This window comes from Mobula birostris, chromosome 2 (genome assembly GCF_030028105.1).
Source record: "Mobula birostris isolate sMobBir1 chromosome 2, sMobBir1.hap1, whole genome shotgun sequence".
Classification (NCBI taxonomy): domain Eukaryota; kingdom Metazoa; phylum Chordata; class Chondrichthyes; order Myliobatiformes; family Myliobatidae; genus Mobula; species Mobula birostris.
The window spans coordinates 66,398,880-66,422,522 of NC_092371.1; the positions used below are offsets into that span (position 1 = coordinate 66,398,880).

At 40.4% G+C, this 23,643-nt stretch overlaps 1 protein-coding gene across 13 annotated transcripts in view; it reads right to left on the reverse strand.

The window, feature by feature from the left end:
• Window positions 1-23,643, reverse strand: part of slco4a1 (solute carrier organic anion transporter family, member 4A1) — a 232,514-nt gene that overhangs the window by 85,358 nt on the left and 123,513 nt on the right. For 11 of the 13 annotated variants that reach the window (XM_072242219.1, XM_072242199.1, XM_072242237.1 and 8 more), the window contains one exon: window positions 6,696-7,560. In XM_072242219.1, coding sequence (XP_072098320.1) covers window positions 6,696-7,434 — 739 coding nt within the window. In that variant the 5' untranslated portion in view covers window positions 7,435-7,560. Of the gene's footprint in view, window positions 1-6,695; window positions 7,561-11,023; window positions 11,235-20,649; window positions 20,668-23,643 lie in introns of those variants that run through there. The other 2 variants (XM_072242277.1, XM_072242189.1) reach the window with 2 other exon arrangements.

Sequence of the window (23,643 nt, forward strand, 5' to 3'; positions counted from 1 at the left end):
CTTACTTTCTCAATAAGCCTTGCATGGGTTACCTCATCAAATGTCTCATCAAATCCATATACACTACACCTACTGCTCTACCATCATCAATGTGTTTAATCACATTCTTAAAAAATTCATTCAGGCTTGTAAGGCACGATCTGCCTTTGACAAAGCCATGCTGACTACTCTTAATCATGTTATGCCTCTCCAAATGTTCACAAATCCTGCCTCTCAGGATCATTTTCATCAACCTACCAACCACTGAAGTAAGACTCACTGGTCTATAATTTCCTTGGCTATCTCTACTCCCTTTCTTGAATAAGGAAAGCAACATCTGCAACCTTTTAATCTTCCGAAACCTCTCCTGTCCCCATTGATGTTGCAAAGACCATCACCAGACGTTCAGCAATCTCCTCCCTTACCTCCCACAGTAGCCTGGTGTACATCTCATCCAGTCCTGGCGACTTATCCAACTTGATGCTTTCCAAAAGCTTCAGCACATCCTCTTTCTCAATATCTATATGCTCAAGCTTTTCATTCTGCTGTAAGTCATCCTTACAATCGCTAAGATCCTTTTCTGTAGTGAATGCTGAAGCAAAGTATTCATTAAGTACCTCTGCTCCCTTCTCCAGTTCCATGCAGTTTTCCACTATCACACTTGATTGGTCCTGTTCTCTCACATCTTATCCTCGTGTTCTTCGCATACTTGTAGAATGCCTTAGGGTTTTCCTTAATCCTGCCCACCAAGGCCTTCTCATGGCCCCTTCTGGCTCTCCTAATTTCATTCTTAAGCTCCTTCCTGCCAGCCTTATAATCTTCTAGATCTCTAACATTACCTAGTTTTTGAACCTTTCGTAAGCTTTTCTTTTCTTCCTGTCTAGATTTTCAACAGCTTTCGTACACCACGGTTCCTTTACCCTACCATCCTTTTCCTGTCTTATTGGAACGTACCTATGCAGAACTCCATGCAAATATCCCCGAATATTTGCAACATTTCTGCCGTACATTTCCCTGAGAACATCTGTTCCCAATTTCTGCTTCCAGGTGCCTGCCTGATAGGCTCATATTTCCCCTTACTCCAATTAAACACTTTCCTAACTTGTCTGTTCCTGTCCCTCTCTAGTGCTATGGTAAAGGAGATAGAATTGAGATCACTATCTCCAAAATGCTCTCCCACTGAGAGATCTAACACCTGACCAGGTTCATTTCCCAGTTATATTCTGGTCCTCTTGAGATGAATCCTTACATTGATTTTTACCTTCCTCATCACCAACTCAACCTGCATATTAACCTTTAGGGAATCATGTTCGAGGACTCCCAAATCCCTTCTCACCTCAGATTTCTCAATTTCCTCTCTAACTTAGAAAATTGTCTATACATTTATTCCTTCTACCGAAGTTCATGGCCATACACTTCCTGACACTGTATTCCATCTGCCACTTCCTTGCCCATTCTCCTACTCTACCCAAGTCCTTCTGCAGCCTCCTTGCTTCCGCAACATTACCTGCCCCTCCACCTATTTTTGTATCGTCTGCAACTTGGCCACAAAGCCATCAATTCCATCATCTAGCTCATTGGTCTGCAGCATAAATAAGAATGGTCCCAACACTGAACCTTGTGGAACACCAATATTCACCAGCAGCCAATCAGAAGGCTTCCTTTATTCCTACTCTTTGCATCCTGCCAATCAGCCAATGTTCTATCCATGCTCGTATCTTTCCTGTAATACCAAGGGCTCATAGCTTGTTCAGCAGCCTCGTGTGGCACTTTGTCAAAGGCCTTCTGAAAATCCAAGTATACAACATCCACTGATTCTCCTTTGTGCATCCTGTCTGTTGTCTCTTCAATGAATTCCAACAGATTTCTCAGGCAAGCTTTTCCCTTGAGGAAACCACGTTGACTTTGACCTATTTTATTGTATAGCTCTAAGAACCCCAAAACCTCATCCTTCATAACTGACTCCAACATCTTTCCAACCATTGAGGTCAGGCCACTGGCCTAAAATTTCCTTTCTTCTGCCTCCCTCCCTTCTTGAGGAGTAGAATGACATTTGCAATTTTCCTCCTGAACCATGCCAGAATCCAGTGATTCTTAAAAGATCATTACTAATATATCCATAATCTCTTCAGCTACCTCTTTCAGAACCCAATGGTGTAGTCCATCTGGTCCAGGTAACTTACTTACCTTCAGATCTTTCAGCTTCCTAAGCACCTTCTCTCTAGTAATAGCAATTGCACTGACTTCTGCTCCCTGACACTCTTGAACATCTGGTATACTGCTAGCATCTTCCATAATGAAAACTGATGCAAAATACTCACTCAATTTGTCTGCCATTTCCTTGTCACCCATTATTACCTCTCCAGAGTCGTTTTCCAGCAGTCTGATATCTACTCTTGCCTCTCTTTTACTCTTTATATATCTGAAAAAATATTTGGTATCCTCTTTGATATTATTGGCTTGCTTACCTTCATATTTCATCTTTTCATGCTTTATGGCTTTCTTCTGTTGTCTTCTGTCGATTTTTTAAAAGCTTCCTAATCCTTTAACTTCCCAATAATTTTTGCTCTATTATATGCTCGCTCTTTTGCTTTTATGTTTGTTTTGACTCCATCCTGTCCTTAGAATACTATTTCTTCATTGGGATCTATCTAACCTGTGCCTTTCGAATTGCTCCCAGAAAATTCAGCCATTGCTGCTCTGCCATCATCCCTGCTCATGTCCCCTTCCAATCAATTTTGGCCAACTCCTTTCTCATGGCTCTGCAAAACTGAAAAATCTGAATTTAGCTTCTCCCTCTCAAATTGCTGTGTGAATTTTATTATATTATGATCACTGATTCCTAATGGTTCTTTTACCTTAAGCTTTCTAATCACATTCTGTTCATTACACAGCACCCAATCCAAAATAGTTAATCCCCTAGTGAGCTCAATCACAAGCTGCTCTAAAGAGCCATCTCATAGGATTTTCTTAAGTTCTCTCTCGGGATCCAAAACTAGCTCCAATCCCCCTTAAATCCCCCATGACTATCATAGCATTTCCCTTTGGACATACATTACCCATCTCCCATTGGAATTTGTAGAGCACATCCTGGCTCCTGTTTGGAGACCTGTATACATCTCCCATCAGGATCTTATTACCCTTGCAGTTCCTTAACTCTATCCACAACAATTCTACATCTTCCTACCCCATGTCACCTTTTTCTAATGATTTATAGCAGAGCAATGCTATCCATTCTGCCTTCCTGCCTGTCCTTTCAGTACAACGCACATCCTTGGATGTTAAGCTTCCAACTTTCAGCCACAATTCAATGATGCCCACAATATCATACCTGCCAATCTCTAACTGCACTACTAGATCATCTAACTAATTCTGAAAAATGCATGCATTCAAATATAACACCTCCAGCCCTGTATTTGTCACCCTTTTCAATTTTGTTCCCTGTTACACTGAAACTCATTCCACTTGGTACAATTTTACCCTATCACCTACCTACCTTTCTGATAAATCTCACTACTCTGCTTGTATACCAACTGCCCCATCCTCAGCCCTATCACCCAGTTCCCAATCCCCTGCCCAATCAGTTTAAACCCTCCCCAACAGCTCTTGCAAACCCGCCCACAAGGATATTGGTTCCTTTCAGGATCGGATGTAACTCGTCCCTTTGGTACAGTCGTACCTTCCCCAGAAGAGATTCAAACGATCCAGAAATCTGAAACCTTGCCCTCAGCCGTGCATTCATCTGCCAAGTCATCCTGTTCTTACCCTCACAGGCAGTTTTCCAGATTACTACCCTGGAGGCCCTGCTTTTCAGCATTCTACCTAGCTCCCAAAATTCGCTCTTCAGGGCCTCTTCCCTTTTCCTACCTACGGTATGTCATTGGTGCCAATATGTACCATGACTTCTGGCTGTTCACCCTCCCCCTTTAGAATGCTGCGAACCTGATCAGAGACCTAGGAGGAAACATACCATCTGGGTGCCTCTATTCCATCGATAGGGTCTTGTGTCTTCTTTCCCGATGGAATCCCCAATCACTACTGCACTCCATTTCTCCACCCTTTCATTCTGAACCACAGAGCCAGACTCAGTTCGCAGACCTAGTCGCTGCAGCTTTCTCCTTGTGGGTCATCCCCCCAAACAGGATTCAAAGCAGTATACATATTATTGAGGGGAACAGCCATAGGGGCACTCTGCACTGGCTGCCTGTCTCATTTCCCACTCCTGGCAGTCAATCAGGTACCTGCCTCTTGCAACTTCGGAATGAACACCACCCTGCAGTTCCTATCCATCACCTCCTCAGTTTCCTGTATGAGCTGAAGGTCATCGAGCTGCACTTCCTTGAAACGTCCTCTGAGAAGCAGCTACTCGGGACACCCGATGCAGATGTCCCAATTGTTTTATGGGGATTTCCACTGTTAATTCATACAAAACAGCAGTACACGAGATTTTTAGGAAATTGGAGCAAGAATTGGCTATGATAGAAAGGGTTTTCAGGGTTGTTCCATGAGTAATTTCCTGGCCTAAGTCTATTTCCAGATATACACACACGAACATCTCTACAGTCAAAACACTGGCTCTAATACATATCAGCTATACATGATGCTTTGTGTCAGATTGAAAGATTAAGTTATATGACTGTATTAATTTTTCTGAGCTGACTTTTGACTGTAGATAACAACAAAAGAACACGAGCAACAAAAGCATGAACTTTTGTGGTTATGTAGTAAAATTAAACTTTTGTGTTAAAGAGGGAATAACTGTAATGCACTTTCTGCCATATGAGAACCTCAGCTGGAGGATATAAATTATTACATTTAAAGCTATTTTGAATTACAGATCTAAAAACGGGAAAAAAACAAAATACATGATTGTTTTAAATTGAGGAATCGGGCACCTTGTGCTTGTGGGGGGGGGGGGTCAAAGATTTAGTTTGTGCAAATAGGAAAAATGGATGAAAAGCAAGTGAACCATAGAGTTTAGGGTGGTTCGGTAGCTAAGTGGTTAGCGCAACACTTTTACAGTTCAGGCAATCTGGGTTCATTTCCCGCCACTGTAGGTCAAGAGTTTGTATGTTCTCCACGTGACCACATGGATTTCCTCAGGGTGCTCTAATTTTCTCCCATATTCCAAAGACATACCGGTTGGTATGGTAAATGGTCATTGTAAGTTGTCCCATGATTCAGCCAAAATTAAATCAGGGCAGAGAGGATTGAAGAGCTGGAAGAGCTTATTCTGCACTGTATTTCAATAAATAGACCTGGATAGTAATATTCAGTTTCATAATTCAAATAATAGTTGCACAGGTGAGCAATGGAAAAGGTTATGGACGATAAAAAAAATTCTGTGTTTATAACTGCTACTGGCTAAATATTGAGATTGAGGTCAAGTAGGAGTGCAACTTGAATGTTAAGGTTATATTTTCAGTAGCAAAGTCCTAATAAATTCACATTATGCCACAAATAATGGAAGAGAACAAAGCAGATAATAACTACTGGACAAGAATAAAAAATGTGATGAAAGCATTCAGCATTGAAATTTTTGTAAATGATCCAATGGAAAATAACCAGAGTTTTAGAGCATTGTGACCTTGAAATTATTTTGTTCTTTATTTACCTATTTAAACCCAGAAAAATAAATTACTTTTGATTCAATGTGATTGAGCTTCTCAATTCAGGGAATAACTTGATTTATTTGGAATCAAATTTAGTATGTACCAACTGTGGAATACTGTAGATTGGTATTTATCGTGCACAAGGGAGTACCACCCACGTGGTACTCAAATACTTCAAGTTAATCACAAATAGATTTTCATTCCAAGAATCAAATGTTTGTTTCCATTGGCAATAACTAGACTGTAGAGCAGTCATGTGCCATATATGAACGCACTCAAACACATTTCTTTTATCTGAATGAAAACCTAGCTAAAGAAGATAGCTGAGTATTCAATGGAATTGTAAACAATAATCTATCTTCAAACAGAAAAAAAAATGCATTTTTTTAAACATTGCCATAAATTTCAGCAATCTGCTTTGGTTATGTCTTCCTCCAGAAAAGAATTGCGAAAAGGAATGTTTTTGCACAGGCATTGGTTTGGTAATGCAAATCTGCCTGCAGATTTTATGAATTACTGACATGATTTCTACATGTGGAAGCAAGCAGAATTATGCAGTTTTAAGGAACACTATCAGCTGTATTAGCATATCCCAAAGCAAGGTATACAAGATCTTAGCTAGTTGCAATGGCTTGTTCTCCAATTGTCAAGTCTAATGGTCTAAAATACTTAAATATAAATCTTTGCAAACGTGTGCAATAATAGCAATCAAGAATTTGCTGAATCCATACTTTCCTGCCATCCCTGGTTTAAATTTACAGGTAGATTGTTAGGTTTGATATGATCTATAGCTGAGTCATCATTTCATTTACAGAATTGCCAGCAACACCTTTAGGCTTCTTCCAGGTCTGCCATCATAACCTCGGCAGAAATTAGGTGGAAGATAAGTGGCGCATCTGCCGTTATTACTGTGGCAGAACAGGAAAAGGGCATTCTCTGTGTATTTATTTCCTTCTGCAAGCAGGGATCAGTTTCCATTCATCCCTGACTGGGACAAAGATAGTCACCAGAATAGTCCCCAAGCTTGATTCTCACATTCATTGTAATGACATCCACATCTCTAGCACTGTAACACCATACATTGCCACATTTCCAGAAACTTACCTATGTAAACCGGAGCATGATTTGACATGACATTTTCATCCAGATAGGTCACTCCCAGAGTGTAGAGCGGGGTTGCTCCAATGCCATGGAGAAACTGTCCAAACATGAACAGAAACCTGAAGTTGGAATAGCTCGACGTACCTTCATGACACTGTGTAGACCGACTGTTGTTGCACAAACCAGAATCCTCTGTTAAGCCCACTTCATAAGCACTAGTAAAAAAGTGAGGCAAAGAAAACACCAGTGACCCCAACCCCATTATTAGTACCCCCCAGCCGAGCCATCGTGGCTTGTGACCACTTCCCCCAAAGTAGCTGACAAAAAGCAGGCAGATGCATGCTGCTATATCATAAGAGCTGGCAATCATTCCACTGTGGTAGCTCTGTAGGTCAAACCTCCGTTCGATTGAAGTAATTACAGTATTGATAAATCCATTTACAGTCATTCCCTGGAGAAAAGAAGCACAACAGAGGAAGACGAGTATTCCTACTGGCGTGTTGAAAACCTGCAGACACTTGGGCTTGAACAAACCCCAGCCACACCCATTTTCTGACGTGCTCTGGTGTGACGTGTGTTGGCGAGAATTACTGTATACTTTTGTCCCATTGCACTTTATTTTCTCAGTGGTTACTTGTTCACTCCGAATCTCTAAAATATTGGTGCTCAAGCAAGGTTCATTTAAGTTCAGCAGTTCCTGCCGGGAGCTGAACGAAGCATCTCCTGCTAAATGATTTGACATTTTTTGTCTTAGTCCAAAACCTCTTCCACAATATTTCAGTAAGTGAAGGTAAAGAGAATTATCTCTTCAGACTTAGCAGTCCATCATAGAGTCTCGTACCATGTCTTCAGGATTATTTGTTTCATTCTGCAGAAGAAATATGGCAATTACTATCATCCATGTTATATACAGTAAGTCAAAGCACAGAGAGGCAACATCATCACGCACAGTTATTATTACTTCAACATCCACTTTTAAACCCTTATATGAAATTTCTATATTGCCCCCAAAACTGTAAATCATTCTAATTTATATTTTGCACTTAACAGAACAGTAAGAAAAGTTATGAGGCAAAGTGTATTTAAATGGTCTAATAACTTGAGATCAGGATGAATAAACTTAAAGCAATGTTGTTGGGGTGAATAAAAACTAGCCTGCAATTCCCCATTGGGAAAAAAAAAGCCTGTAATTGTTACTTGATTTTGTCTGATCAAGGTGCTTGATTTGGAAATGCCATCCTTAAGTTGAGAAGTCCACAATGCCAACCAGGCTGACCAACAGGAGAACTAGGGCTGGCATTGCTGACATTTTGAAAATACATTGCAAAAAAGAAGGGGTTCCAAACAACCACAGGCAGTTCATGTAATTTAGTCCAGGTAAATAAAAGCTAGTCAAAATGGCAAGATTCAAGCAATAAAACGAACAGATTTAGGGAGAAGTTGCAATACCTGGGAATCTGAAAGCTAGAGTTATTAAAATGGAGGAGGGGCAAATCGACAAAATTGGAGGAGGTTATAAACCTTTGTGGACATTTACAGTGCAGGAGATCACTATTCAGCCTATCACAAACACATTAGCTGGAGAAGCCCTAAGCAGCCTTCTCCTGTTTTCCAGCTCACAACCCAGAGTTTTGCAAATTAAATACTTATTCAACCACAATTTAAATTTACTGAGAGTTTCTGCCTTTGTTTTGTATATTGCAGACCACTATCATCCCATTCTGTTATAGTTACTATTCGAAAGATTTGCTGAGTATGCCCACTAGTAAGTGAATCTCAGGGTTGTATATGGTGACATAGGTGCACTTTGATAATAAAATTTACTCTGAACGTAGGGAAAAATGACTTCCCTCCAATTCTTACTGTAACAGCTTTTCCAATGTATTTATTTATTTATTTTAAAAGAGTTACAAATTGGTAACAGACCCTTCTGGCCCAATGAGCTGGTGCTGCCCAATCACACCTTGTCACCCATGAACTTACTAGCCCCTAGGTCTCTGGAATGTGAAAGAAAGCCAGAGCACCTGGAGAAAACCTATTTGGTCATGAGGAGAATGTACATACCCCTTGCAGACAGCAGTGGGAATTGAATCCGGGTCACTGGCACAGTAATAATAACTGCTACTCTACCGTACCATAGTTATGCTATTGAGTTCTGACCAGGGAACTGATTGTTCTTATGCGCTTGGACTAGTTTGATTAAAATTTTACACATCAGTTAAATCAAATTCACTCTGCAGTAATAAAACTGTCATAGCCTATTTAAACTCTTCTCCTGATGATAGTCATGTAACTCAGCCGTGCCTTCTCTAGTACTAGCATATCTTTCTTGCAATATACTGACCAGTAATTGTATGTGTTTCTGTGGTCTAGAAAATCCTACCTGGGAGATTGCAGAGATGGGCAGAGATGAGGGCATGATGTTAATTAAAGGCAGCTGCAAGAATTTTAAAGCTCAGCTGTTCCTGGAGTGGTTGCCCACACAGGCCCGCGAGCATGGGAGGAACTAGGTGCAAGGTCCAGGCCATGCTCTCTTCTCACTGCTGCCATTGGGATGGAGGTAGAGGAGCCTTAAGTTCTGCACCACTAGGTTCAGGAACAATTATTACCAGTCAACCATCAGTTTCCTGAACCAGCGTGGACAACTTTACTCCCCTCAAAACTGAAATTCACCCCACAAAACTCAAGCGACCACTGAACGCAACCTAGGGACTCACTTTCAAAAACTCTACAACTCATGCTCTTGGTATAATTTATTATTTCCTTCTGTATTTGCACAGTTTGTCTTCCTGTGTACATTGCTTTCTTGTCAGTCTTTGTGTGTGGTTTTCCATTGTTTCTAGTGTATTTCTTTGCTCTACTGTGAATGCTTGTAAGAAAATGGAATCTCAGGGTAATATGCAGTGACATACAAGTCCTTTGATAATAAACTTATTTTGAACTTTGAAGATAGAAACTAGAGTTTGGGATAAACTCAAGATGACAGAATGAGAAATCAGTCAGTAGGGCACTGGAGTAGTCAAGTATAGTTGTCTCAAAGGTACGAATGAAACATTAAATCTAAAACTGAGGTCGAGTTGTGTAATGCTCCAGAGATAGAATAATGCAAACTTGGTGATGGTGTAGCTTTGAGTTCAGAAGCTCATTCAAGATTTAAGTACGATATTAAGGTTATGAACAGTCATTCACCTTTGGGTATTTACTGGGAACAGACAAGTATTAATAGCTAGGGCATGGAACACGTAGCGTGGACTCTAACATTAACTCAAAGGATCAAAGATTCTTTTATTTTCAATGTATCTATGCAGTATACAACTCTGAGATTTTCCTTCTCCGGAGAGCGAAATAGTGCTTGTTGGTGATACTAGAATTAGTTTAAGATTGCACATATACTGAGATACAGTAAACATTATACATTTGAGGTTTGTGAGCTGAAATGGTGTTGCATGTTAGAGAGAAAAAAAACTAAAGTGAACAGTGCTGCTGCTCAGCAATGATCCAGTCAGCCGCCATTCAATTTCCCACCCGATTTCCAATCTCTCTCTGCCCTCCTATGTTGTTCTGAACAAAATTCAAAATGAACTTTTGGAACAGCAACTCACCTTCTTGGCTTTCTGCTTTTTAAGCCTGAATTCAACAATTTTAGACAATTAGCTATTCCAGTCTAGCATGCCCAGCGTTCAACTGTCTTATGTTCTCTCCTTGCATGTCAGATTTGATTGTTCTCTCCCCACTACCCCCACTTACCTCCTGCAGAAATGCTTTGCACACAATTGTACAGTTGACACCACCATCACTTACATCATTTATTCTCTCTTTGACACCTCGCTATCACAGGCCCCTTCTCCTCCATTCTCCGGAACTTAGAACTGATTTCCCTTCTAATTTTTTCCTGTCTGATGAAAGTCTGTTGACCAAAAGTTTGAACAGTTTCTTTTTCTAGAGATAATTTACTCTGTTTGTTTTATAACCTCCTTTAGGTTGGATATGGTGCTAAAAGGCATAACCACAGGATTCAGTTAACCTCACCAAGAATGAAAAAAAACTTAGTTGTGTGCTGTAAATGGGAAGGTCTTGCCACTCCAAATTAAGAGTTTTCTTTTAAAAAATACGATATAAAACATAGAACCTGTCAATGGAGGTTGGCAAAGAGATTTCCATATGTTAAGTTTAGAATGTCTGTATAATTTATCCTTGAATTACTGTGTACGAGGGGTTGGATAAAGAAATTGTGGGAAACACAATACAAATACCAGATTCAGGAACAATTATTATCCCTCAACTATCAGACTCTTGAATGAGTGGGGATAATTTCACTCAACTTCACTTACCCCTTCATTGAACTGTTCCCACAATCTACGGACTCACTTTCAAGGACTCTTCATCTCATGTTCTCAATATTTATTGCTTATTTATTTACTATTATTTGTTTCTTTTGTACTTGTCCAGTTTTCTTTGTCTTTTGGTTTTTGGTTGTTTGTCCACCCTGCTAAGTGTGGTCTTCCATTGATCCTATTATGCTTCTTGGATTTACTAAGTATCCTACAAGAAAATGAATCTCAGGTTTGTATATGGTGACGTGTATGTACTTTGAAAATAAATTTCCTCTGAACTCTGAAACATCCTCTCCATCCCAACTTTGCCATAAACCTTCACCCCCACAGGAACTTGCATCTTTCAATCAACCCATTTTTACTCTTCAGAACTACATGAATATAAACTTTGCCTGATCAACTTTATTTCTTAAGGCAATTTAATTATTTCAGATATCAGTCCAATAAACCTGAGAGCAACTTCCAATCTATTGAAATCTTTTTTAAGAAAAATAAAGTACAAGAGCCCAATTCAATGTAACATATACTTAGTAATACAGGTACTTTGTTTTAATCTATAATTTAAATGGCTGTAGGCTCTGGCATTATAACAATATACTTCACTTGATTGAGCAGTAAACCGCAGAAAGTTAATGATTGTTCAATTACCTTAAAATACAAGCACCATAAATCCAAGCATAAGTTCACCATGCAGGTTACAAAAGGATGAAGATAAATCTATAACTTCAACATTCCAAAATCCTTAAACTTGAAAACTATTTTCTAAACACTGTGAGAAAAAGTTCCATACACTTCCGATAGTGTTCTCACCTGCCTAGTTCAGGTGCAATGTGAGGAGTTTTGCTCTGTTCTGTGTGCTTACTAAAGAACTCTTTGGGCGTGTTTGACACTAATGTCAGCAATGTGCTAAAAGTCCAAACAGGTTTATGTGTCACTAGATAGTTCTCTTACCTTGACAACTAGGAAATAAGAACTGTGCCTTAACTCGTCTTTCCTGTCACTAAAATAGCAACAGAACATGACTAAAACACAAATACTTAATTTCATGTGGGATATTGTCCCAAAATAACAACAGCTCCTTTCCTCCCACAGATGTTGCCTGACCTGTTGAAATTCTCCATCAGACTGCTTGTTGCAAACGTTTTAATTGCCTGTTCTGGCTGAGGATATTCTATCCATTGTTGATGGGCAGCAAACAGTTCTGCATACCAACAATTCATACATAATTAAACAGAAAATGCTCAGAACACACAGCTGCTCAAGCAGCTACTGTGGAGATGGTTTCTATTATAAAAGTTAATATCATGTCTGAAAATAAAAATACAGTTATTTATTTTAATCATGTAACAGATGATAAAATATAATGAATAATTTATTTTATATTTTAATATATTTAAAATATTAAAAAATATTTAAATGTTTAAATAAATAATTTGTATTCATCTGATAGCGGTGAGTGTGTAGAATGCCCTGGGCATTTAAGAAACTCTTAGATAGGCACATAGATGATAGAAAAATGGAAGGCTGTGTCAGGGAGAAGGGTTAGATTGATCTTTGAGTAGGTTAAAATTTCGGCACAACATTGTGGGCCAAAGAGCCTGTACTCTACTGTAACATTGTATGTTCTATAAATAATTAACTGAAACTATTGAAACCACATTTCATTACTTAAAAAGATTTTGCCCCTACTAAAGGGGTCACCGAATGTACATTCATAGTCCTCTGCTGTTGTAGCCCATCTACTCCAAGGTTCGATGTTTTGTGCATTCAGAGATGCTCTTCTATCATTTGATTTGCGTTAACTAAAATGGTCCCTTTCTGATTTTTGGGTAAATGGATTTGGTTGGTGGATTGATGTCTTCCTTTTATGGAAGATTGTATGGCGTATAGCTCCGGGGTTGTGCTCCAAATGGTTTTTTTTTGTTAGTAGGGGTTCTTTTTCCTTTTTTTTAACCAAAAAATAACTTTAACATTTTGTTTTTTCTTATTATTATTGATATATTGTTTAGCTTGGTTGATGGTTTAACTCTTATTGTACATATTGATATATTGACTTGATTACTTTAACGTATTTTTTTGTTGTTGACTTTCAATAATAATTAATAAAAAGATTTAAAATGAAATGAGAGATGCTCTTCTGCACATTACTCACAGATGTAGTACTCACTACCCACAGAACTGCAGCTCACTGATTTCTCTTTTGTTTTTCGCACTATTCTCTGTAAGTTCTAGAGACTGTTGTGGATGAAGACTCCAGCAGATACTCAAACCACCCCATCTGGCACCAACAATCATTCCACATTCATAGTCACTTAGATCACATTTCTTCCCCATTCTGATGTTTTGTCTGAACAACAACTGAACTTCTGTATCTGCATACTTTTATTATAACCGTATAACCATTACAGCACAGAATCAGGCCATCTCGGCCCTCCTAGTCCGTGCCAAACTTTTACTCTCACCTAGTCCCACCGACCTGCACTTTCCATCATTCTTTAAATTCCAGATCAGACAAAATGATCTGAGGGCAGCTAATGTAACCCCACTATGTAAAATAAGGAGAAGAAAAAAAACAGGAAATTATAGAATTGAGAGGGAGATCAAGCTCAACAAATTTACAGGTATTCCCCCACTAGAGGCGTGAATGGCATGTAATCAAAAAGTGAGATTTCACCACGTCATTATGAAACCTATTTTACAAGCAAAATGAGTAGAATTAGAAGACCTGGCAATATTACTGCAAATCATTCGTATCCGGGTATTTCCTTGTAACTGCATGGCACCGTTGTGTGGTCCGCCATTTCTCCATCGAACTGGTGAACTGTACACCGTGCTTTAAAGCCATCTGATTGGCTAATTAGATGTTTGTATTAATGAGGTGTACAGGTGTACCTGCTAAAGTAGCTACTGAGTAAATATGATTAGAACAAATTTGCAAGGCCCCAGAGAAGGAATAGGAGATGGAATCCTCCCTTTTCCCTTGCAGTCCCGAAGGAGAGTTTTAGCTGTTTATTCATTTCCATAGATGCCTCCTGGCCTGCTGAGTTCCTCCAGCATTTTGTGCCTGTTGCTTTGGATTTCCAGCATCTGCACACTTTCTTGTGTTTACGGAATTAGTAAATTGCTTCAGTAGAGAGCAGCACACACAGTATGAGTAGAATAGCCTGCTGTGCCGTAACTATTCTACAAGAGTGGGAATTGTAGCATAAACACCAGGAACATTTCACTCATTAAATCACTGAAACAAAGGAGCTCATTTTCTTTTCAAAGCCAACCCACGCATTGCCACTGCTGCAGAAACAGAGCCACTGATGTTCTCTAATGCTTAATGATCTACTTTGCCAGTGAAAGCAAAATTCTTCTACATTAAATTATCCCTATTAAAACACAAGATTTTGAAATTTCCCTGTGAGGAAAAAAATATTTTCCAAAGAGTACTACTAATCCGTTCCAAGATCAGAAAACAACAGTGATGGATTTTTGGTCAATGAGGTAAATCTGAATCATAGAGACTCGTGGAACAGAATGAGGCCACATGTCAGCTGAAAGGGGTTATCCAAATTCATTCCTTTACCGATTTCAATGACACATCTAAATACTGCTTTTAACCATCAGGCTTTCCAGCTGTCAAATTAATGGTATTAGAACATCAGAAAAATGAACTCTATCAAAACAAAAACAAAAATCAGTCTATTAAAAGATTAAAATACTTAAGAACTACAGAAAATGCTCATTCTGGTTTTATATTGCATTTGAATGGAAAGGACTATCGATAGGAGAGAAGTATTATTTTAATTAATTTGTAATTCTTTCTAAATTTCATTCAATTTAAAATATAATGTAAACTACCTGAAATTTAATGCTGTCCCTTGCAGCTACTCTTTTCTTTCAAATAAATAGGTTCACTGGTTGCAGTCCAGATCTAACCTGCAGCAGGTTCAATGAGTTGCAAAAATACAAGGGTTGCAGCTCCCTGTGGACCCCACATTAGAGATCAGAGAAGAAGTCTCTTCTTCTCTGTCTCTCCAGCAAGATTTAGGCATTTGTCTACTAGTGTAGGAGCTGTATTTTTGAAAAGTGTGTGAAGAAATACCAGCAGTTCCATGCGGAATTGCCTGCACTTCAGGAAGATATGCACAGTTAAGCTGCAGAAGGTTGTAAACTCAGCCAGCTCCATCATGGGCATTAGCCTCCCCAACATAGAGGAACTCTCCAAAAGGCGATGCTTCAGAAAGGCAGCATCCGTCCATCAGAACATCTTCCGATGCTAGAAATCCAAGCCAGCACACACAAAATACTGGAGGAACTCAGCAGGTCAGGTAGCATCAATGCAGATGAATGCAGCCTCCTGTACATTGGCGATACTCGTCATAATTTGGGGGTCCGCTTCATTGAGCGTCTAAGCTCCATCTGCTAAAAGCAGAACTTCTAAGCATTTTAATTCTGAATCCCATTCCTGTTCTGATATGTCACTCCAAGGTCTCCTCTTGGGTAGCCTCTAATCTGATGGCATGAATATCAATTTCTCCTTCTGGTAATTTACTTTCCCTCCCCAACCCCTTCTATTCCCTATTTTGGTCTTATACCTTTTCTCACTTGTCTATCACTTCCCCCTGGGACCCCCACCTCCTCCTTCCCTTTCTCCTATGGCCCACTCTCCTCTCCTATTAGACTCCTTCTCTCCAGCCTTTTACCTTTCCCACACAGATGGATTCACCCATCACATTCTTGCTAGCCATCTTTCCCCTTCTATTTCAGCCCCGAAGAAGTGTCTCGGCCTGAAACATCGACTGTATATTCATTTCTATAGGTGCTGCTTGACCTGCTGAGTTCTTCCCGGATTTTGTGTGTGATCCATCATTTGGACCGCTACCACCCAGGACATGCCTTTTTCTCATTGCTACTATAGAGGAGGTACAAGAGCCTGAAGACATACTCAATGTTTTAGGAAAAGGTTCTTTCCCGCCACTAACAGATTTCTGAAAAATCCATGAACCCATGAATGCTACCTTACTATTTTGTTCTGTTCTGCTTACTTAGTTTATTTATTTTTCTCATTGTACTTACAGTAATTTTATTATACTGCACAGTGCTGTTGCCATAAAACAACACATTTCATGACATATGTCAGTGATAATAAACTTGTTTCTGATTCTGTACCTGCAGTCAGTGACAAGCTGTTCCTTCATAGAGTTTAAAGGGGCAATCTATTGTATTTTTATACACAGGTTTTACTCCGCAAAAAAAAAGTTGAGAATACTACTTGATGCATAACATGCAATTAGATTTGTTTTCAGTGAGCCCAAACCTTCATGAATGCCTAAAACTTTTTGGCCCCAATAAACAAATTTGATATGTGGAATCTAATTTGCCCAAACTCTTTCAAAATCCTATGGTTTTAAAACGATTAAAAATGAAGTTTATATTTAGGGTAACACAAGGGTAAATGAAAGCAGGCTTATTCCACAAAGGTTGCTTGGAAATAGAACTAGGGTTAAGGGTGAAAGGTGAAAAGTTTAAGGGGAACATGAAGGGTATTTTTTTTCACTTAGAGGGTGGTGAGAGTGTGGAATGAGTTACCAGCACAAGTGGTGCAAGCAAGCTCGATTTCAATGTTGAAGAGAAGTTTGGACAGATAGATGGTAGGGGTATAGAAGGCTATGGTCCCAGTGCAAATTGATGGGAGTAGGTAGTTTAAATGGGTCAGCATGGACTAGATGGGCTGAAGAGCATGTTTCTGTGCTGTACTTAATCCATGTTGGTCACAAACTATATTTCACATAGTGTAAAACTTCCAAAAATTGCAAATTTAGAGGTTTTATTTACTGAAAATGCTGGAATCTGGAAAGTTAAAACAAACCATTAGAGGAACTTAGTGCGTCAAGCAGCATTCGTGGAGGCTAAGAGATAGTTGATGTTTCAGTTTAAGATTCGGCAATGGGATGTTTTACTTCATCTCTCATGGGGCAATATATACAGCTAAATGATAATAAACTTGATTTGATTTGTTGTTGGAAGGTTCCTGAGAAAAATTAAGTGAAGATTTCACTCATTACTTTAGAATGGTCTCTTCATAAAGTTCCTCATCTTATTTCATGGGAGGAGGGGCACAACCACTGGACTGGTGTACAAACCTAGTTGAATGGCAGGATGCCTTGTTAGAAAAGCACAGCACCTCTGAAATTGGAATGTGGTAACATGATTGCAGAAATTTGATAGCTCTGGGTATATACTCGCTGGAATTTAGAAGGCTGGGGGGAGGGGATATCACTGAAACCTTTTGAATATTGAAAGGACGAGGCAGAGTAAATGTGGAAAGGAAGTTTCCCATGGTGGGGGAGTCTAGGACAAGAGGGCACGGCCTCAGGATAGAGAAGTATCTATTTAAAACAGAAATGCAGAGAAATAGCTTTAGCCAGAGGGTGGTGAATTTGTGGAATTTATTAACACAGGCAGTTGTGGAGGCTGGATCATTGGGTGTATTTAAGGTTGACAGGTTCTTGATTGGACACAGTATAAAGATTAAGGGGAGAAGGCCGGGGATTGGGGCTGAGGAGGGAGAAAATAAAAGGATCGGACATGATTTAATTGGCGATGCAGACTCAATGGCCATGGCCTAATTCTGCTCCTATGTCTTATGGAAAATATACTGCAGGTGTGAGATAAGGGGTAAATAACTCTTACTTCAGATTCTATCATGCACAACAAAGCTCCCACACAATCATAAATCTTTGATCGTTATTTGCCCGCGATCTCTGCAAAGTACTTGATATATATTTCCTAGCTCAACATACTAATGTTGGAGGGAGGAGGAGAAGATGGCGGTGCAACACAGCGCGCACGGCCACTCCAGTGAATGATATTTGTTATGTGTCAAGTAGGGTACCGTGCACAATTCTGATTTGATGGAGACAGACGTGAGAGTATGGAGGAACATCTGGAGAAACTTCTGAAATGCTCGCTTCGCTGCCGCTGCTACTGTGTGGTCCAGAATCTCTGGAGAAGGCCCCGAATCCTTGGCTTTGCTTGTTTCAGCTGCTGGGGCGAGGTCGAAGGCGCTCAGCAGAGGATGGCACTCAGGAGGCTGTATCGGAGGGGCTGGTCAGAGGCTTGAAGTTTTCGGATGGACGGACTCAATGTCGGCTGCTTCCAATGCATCGGCAGTTGATGGTGCCTGGAGGTTTATGGCAGGGAGTTTCTCCCTTTTGCCACCTGCTATCGGGGACTCGGGAGTTGATCAGGACTTAAGACTTTTTTTTTTTACCATGCCCATGGTCTTATCTTTATCAAATTATGATATTGCTTTGCACTGCTGTAACTGTATGTTACAATTATGTGGTTCTGTCAGTGTTAGTCTTTGGTTTTCCTGTTTTTCTGTGATATCACTCTGGAGGAACATTGTGTCATTTCTTAATGCATGCATTTCTAAATGACAATAAATGAGGACTGCGTGTTCTCATAATCTAATCTAATCTGGGGCTTCATATTACAGGAAATGTTGCAGTGGCTTGGTGTGTGGTGTCAGAGACTTACAGAAGGAGAGAAATTATAATCAGCAGAAACATATCTTGCAAGTTTGGGCAGGTAATGCTTTTGATCATTTTAGTTCTCAATACAATTAAGAGGTGACTTGAAAGAGGTGCACAAGATGTACAGATGGAGTGGATAACCACTGACATTTTCCCAGGGTGGAAATGGCTCACGCTGGGGAGCATAATCTTAAGGTGATTTGAGGAAAGCATGGGGTGGGGGGATGTCAAAGGTAAGTTTGATTATTTATTTATTTATTTATTTTACACAGAGTGGTGAGTGGGCGGAATATCCTGACAAGGATGGTGGGAGAGGCAGATGTATTAGGGACATTTAAGAAACTCAGATAGGCACAGAAACAATAGAAGAAAATGTAGGAGGGAAGGATTAGACTGGCCTTAGAATAGATTAAAAGGACAACACAACATAGTGAGTTGAATGGCCTGTGTTCTGTACAATTTTAATCCACTTGACAGATCAGGAAAATAAGCATTTTCAGATGATGTCAGAGAAAACTCTATACATTTATCCTATATTATTCCCTTGCTCTATCCCTAAAATTGCCATCAGTCCATAAGACATAGGAGCAGAATTAGGCCATTTGGCCCATCAAGTCCACTCCGCTATTCTATCATGGCTATTTTATATTCCCTTTCAAGCCTATTCTCCCACCTTCTCCTTTAACCTTTGACACTGACAAATCAAGAAGCTTCTGCTGTAAATATATCCAATTACTTGGCCTCCAAAGACTTCTGTGGCAATGAATTACACATTAGTCACTTGGAATAGAATGAGGAAAAGGAACTTCCTGGAGAGTAACTCTGGGGATATGAGATGAGTAAAAACAAGGAAAAGGAAAATGAGGGTTATATTCTCCCATTCATGGCCAAGATGTGTTTTTTCTGTTCCTCAGGCAGAGAGATTATTTCACATGCACACTGAACCAGGGAGACATTTACAACAGTTCAAAAGGCAGGCATGGACCTGGTTTGGTATAAGGAATCATTCCAAGTTCTGAGGTTCAAGGGTGTTTCCTTTAAATTGATTTCTAATTATCAGCTGTCAGTGGCACATTAGCATCAAAGCCATTAGTAAAATGGTAATCTTGGAAGTGTAAAGGCTTTCAAAACAACATATTTTACTTAGTGGGGTTGTGTCAATTCCATCTATTCAGCACAAGGCTTGTTTTATTTCTTCCTCTCCAAAATCAAAGATATCATTGATGCCTACATTGTTAATAAAACTGTCTGTGGGTGCACACAGCAACATAAGACCATGAGATATAGGAGCAGAGGTAGGCTATTCAGCCCATCGAGTCTGCTCTGCCATTCAATTATGGCTGATCCAATTCTTCCAATTATTGCCACTCTCCTGCCTTCACTCCATACCCTTTGATGCCCTGGCTAATCAAAAACCTCTCTATCTCTGACTTAAATACACCCAATGACTTGGCCCCCACAACCGCTTGTGGCAACAAATTCAACAGATTTACCACCTTCTGACTAGAGTCATTTCTCTGCATCTCTGTTCTAAATGGACGTCCTTCAATCCTGAAGTTGTGCCCTCTTGTCCTAGACCTCCCCTACCACGGGAAACATAGAACTCTATAGCACAGAACCGGCCTGGTTTCTACTTAGTCCGATCTTGCTGCACCTGAACTATAGCACTCTCTACCTCTTTCATCCAAACACTTAAATGTTACACCATTCTGCTGGCAGCTCATGTCACACTCACACCACCCTCTGAGTGAAGAAGTTCCCCCTCAGATTCCTCTAAATATTTCACCTTTAACCCAAAACTATCACCTCTAGTCCAAACTGATGACATGAACATTGATTTCTCCTTTTGGAAAAGAACTACTCTCCCCCTTCCTCCTTCTTCTTCTGTTCCCCACTATGTCCTCTTACCGCTTCTCACCTGCCTATCACTCGCCCCTGGCGCCCCTCCTTCTTCCCTCTCCCCTATGGTCTGCCCTCTCTTTCTATTGGATTCTGTCCTCGCCAACCCTTTACCATTCCCACCCTCCTCGCTTCTCCTATCTCCTATCACCGTCCAGCTTCCCTTGCCCCCACCTTTTTATTCTGGCATCTTACCCCTTCCTTTTCAGTCATGAAGAAGGGTCTCGGCCCAAAACTTCGACTATTTATTCATTTTCATAGTGTTGCCTGACCTGCTGTGTTTCTTCAACATTTTGTACGTGTTACTTTTAGTTCTAGTCTTGCCCAATCTGAGGAGTAAAAGTCTGTATGCATTCACCTTTATATATTATTCTTTACATAAAGACAAAACATGCTGGACATACTGAACAGGACAAAGAGCATTCATAGGGAAATACAAACTTAATAGCCTGAACCATTCTCAGAACTGTCTGCAGCTGCGAATGGAACCATCAGTGTTCACTACAGACTGTACAGTGGATTCGAATTCCTGCGCAAAAGATAGATGTCCCAGGAGTAAGAAAAGCTGTTCTACAGTACTCTCCTGGTTTGTTCCACCAATGATACTGGCAGGCAATAACAAACTTTTGCATACTTCTTACCTGATCTGCTGAAAAGTTTGTCTGCCGAATGCAACACAGCTTAAGCCTAGCACAAATTCAGCAAACCCATTTGATTTGATGTAACAAGTTATGATTTAAGTTAATCGGTGCAAGTTAATTTAATTGCTTTCACTTTCTGGTATACACTCAGTGGCCACTTTGTTAGGGACACCTACTTGTTAATGCAAATATCTAATCAGCTAGTCATAAAGTTGCAACTTAGAAACACAGAAAACCTACAGCACAATACAGGCCTTTCGGCCCACAAAGCTGTGTTGAACACGTCCTTACCTGAGAAATTACTTAGGGTTACCCATAGCCCTCTATTTTTCTGAGCTCCATATACCTGTCCAGGAGTCTCTTAAAAGACCCTATCATATCTGCCTCCACCGCCATCGCCAGCAGCCCATTCCACACACTCACCACACTCTGCGTAAAAAACTTACCCCTGACCTCTCCTCTGTACCTGCTTCCAAGCATATAAAACTGTGCCCTCTTATGCTAGCCATTCCTGCCCTGGGCAAAAGCCTCTGACTATCCACACGATCAATGCCTCTCATCATCTTATATACCTCTATCAGGTCACCTCTCATCCTCTGTTGCTCCAAGGAGAAAAGGCCAAGTTCACTCAACCTATTCTCATAAGGCATGCTCCCCAATCCAGGCAACATCCTTGTAAGTCTCCTCTGCACCCTCTCTATGGTTTCCACATCCTTCCTATGGTGAGGCAAACAAAACTGAACACAGTACTCCAAGTGGGGTCTGACCAGGGTCCTATATAGCTGCAACATTACCTCTCGGCTCCTAAACTCAATCCTACAATTGATGAAGGCCAATGCACCGTATGCTTTCTTAACCACAGAGTCAAGAGGTTCAGTTCAAATGTCAGAATGGGGGAAGAAATGTGATCTAAGTGACTTTGACCATGAAATGACTGTTGGTGCCAGACAGGGTAGTTTGAGTATCTCAGAAACTGCTGATTACTTGGGATATTCACACACAACAGTCTCTAGAATTTACAGAGAATGGTGTGAAAAAAAGAAAAAAAACATGCAGTGAGTGGCTATTCTGTGGACAAAAATGCCCTGTGAATGAGAGAAGCTCTCAGACTGGTTCAAGCTGACAAGAAGGCAACAGCAACTCAAGTAACCACACGATACAACAGTGCTATACATAAGAACATCTCTGAATGCACATGTCAATCTTTGAACTGAATAGGCTACGGCAGCAGAAGGCCACACTGGGTTCCACTCCTGTTTCTAATAAAGTGATAAATCAGCCCCTCAGTGTATTTAATCTGTGATAGAGTGCACAGGACTCATTGGGATAGGGAGAATGCATTATTATCTGCAATGCAGCCTGACCTTATTTTGTAGCCCATTATCACATGCTAGCACTGCCACAAATGATGCTGTTCTGTGACACTCTTTTGTCTGGTACTGTCCCTTCCTGTCCCTGATAGCTTCACAGAGATCATCCCTTGATTTCCTCCATAGGTCAGGGTCAGCTGATTTGAACACTACAGACATGGATGCCATTTGGGACTGTATCTCTCTCACTTATCTCATTTCAGGTTGGGCAACAGCCTGACTGAAGCTCTTTGACATGCAGTCTCTCTACAATACGTACTGGTGAAGTCTGTGATGGTGTGTGAACCTGCTGTGCAGACTGCCCTCATTTGAATTGTGGGGTCAAGAGTGCATAGGGCTTTTCTCATGTTAAGTCCAATCCTGGAACTAATTTCTAAAGGTTTCCCTGCTGGTTTGCTAGGAATCTTCCAACTGAGTCCATGGCAGGCTGGACCCATTGCAAATGCATTAATTTGCAAAAAGAAAAGGGAGACAGCCAAATATAATATTTTGCATTATAAACACAAGAGATTCTGAAGATGCTGGAAATCTAGAGCAGCTAGCACAAAATGGAGGAGGAACTCAGCATATCATCACCAATGAAGAGGAGTAAACAGTCCAACATTTCAGGCCAAGACCCTTCGTCAGGACTGGGAAGAAACAGGGATGAAGCCAGAATAAGAGGGTGATGGAGAGGTGAAGGAGTACAAGCTGGCAGGTGATACGCGAGACCAGGTGAGAGGGAAGGGTGATGAGGGGGAATGAAATGAGAAGCTGGGAGGGGAAAGGTGAAAGAGGTATAGGGTCAGAGGAAAACAAAGGAGAGCTGGGAATAGAAAACAAGACAGGGGAGAGGAGGAGAAACTACCAAAAGTTAGAGAAATCAATGTTCATGCCATTAGGTTGGAGGCTTTCAAGACGGAATATGAGGTGTTGTCCCCAAACATGGGAGAGACCTCGCTGTGGCAGTAGAGGAGGACGTGGGCAGACATGTCAGAATGGGAGTGGAAGTGCAATTAAAATGGGTGAGCACTGTGAAGGCTGGCCTTTTGTTTTGAGTAAATTTATTTGCTTTAAGGTCCTAATATATTTAATTTAAAATAGGTTTTTAATGACTGTAAAGATGGAGGGATGGGTTGGGATAGTGGCAGTGACTACATTAGTTCAGGGTTTGGGCTTCCTTCCAAAGGTTGGAAATG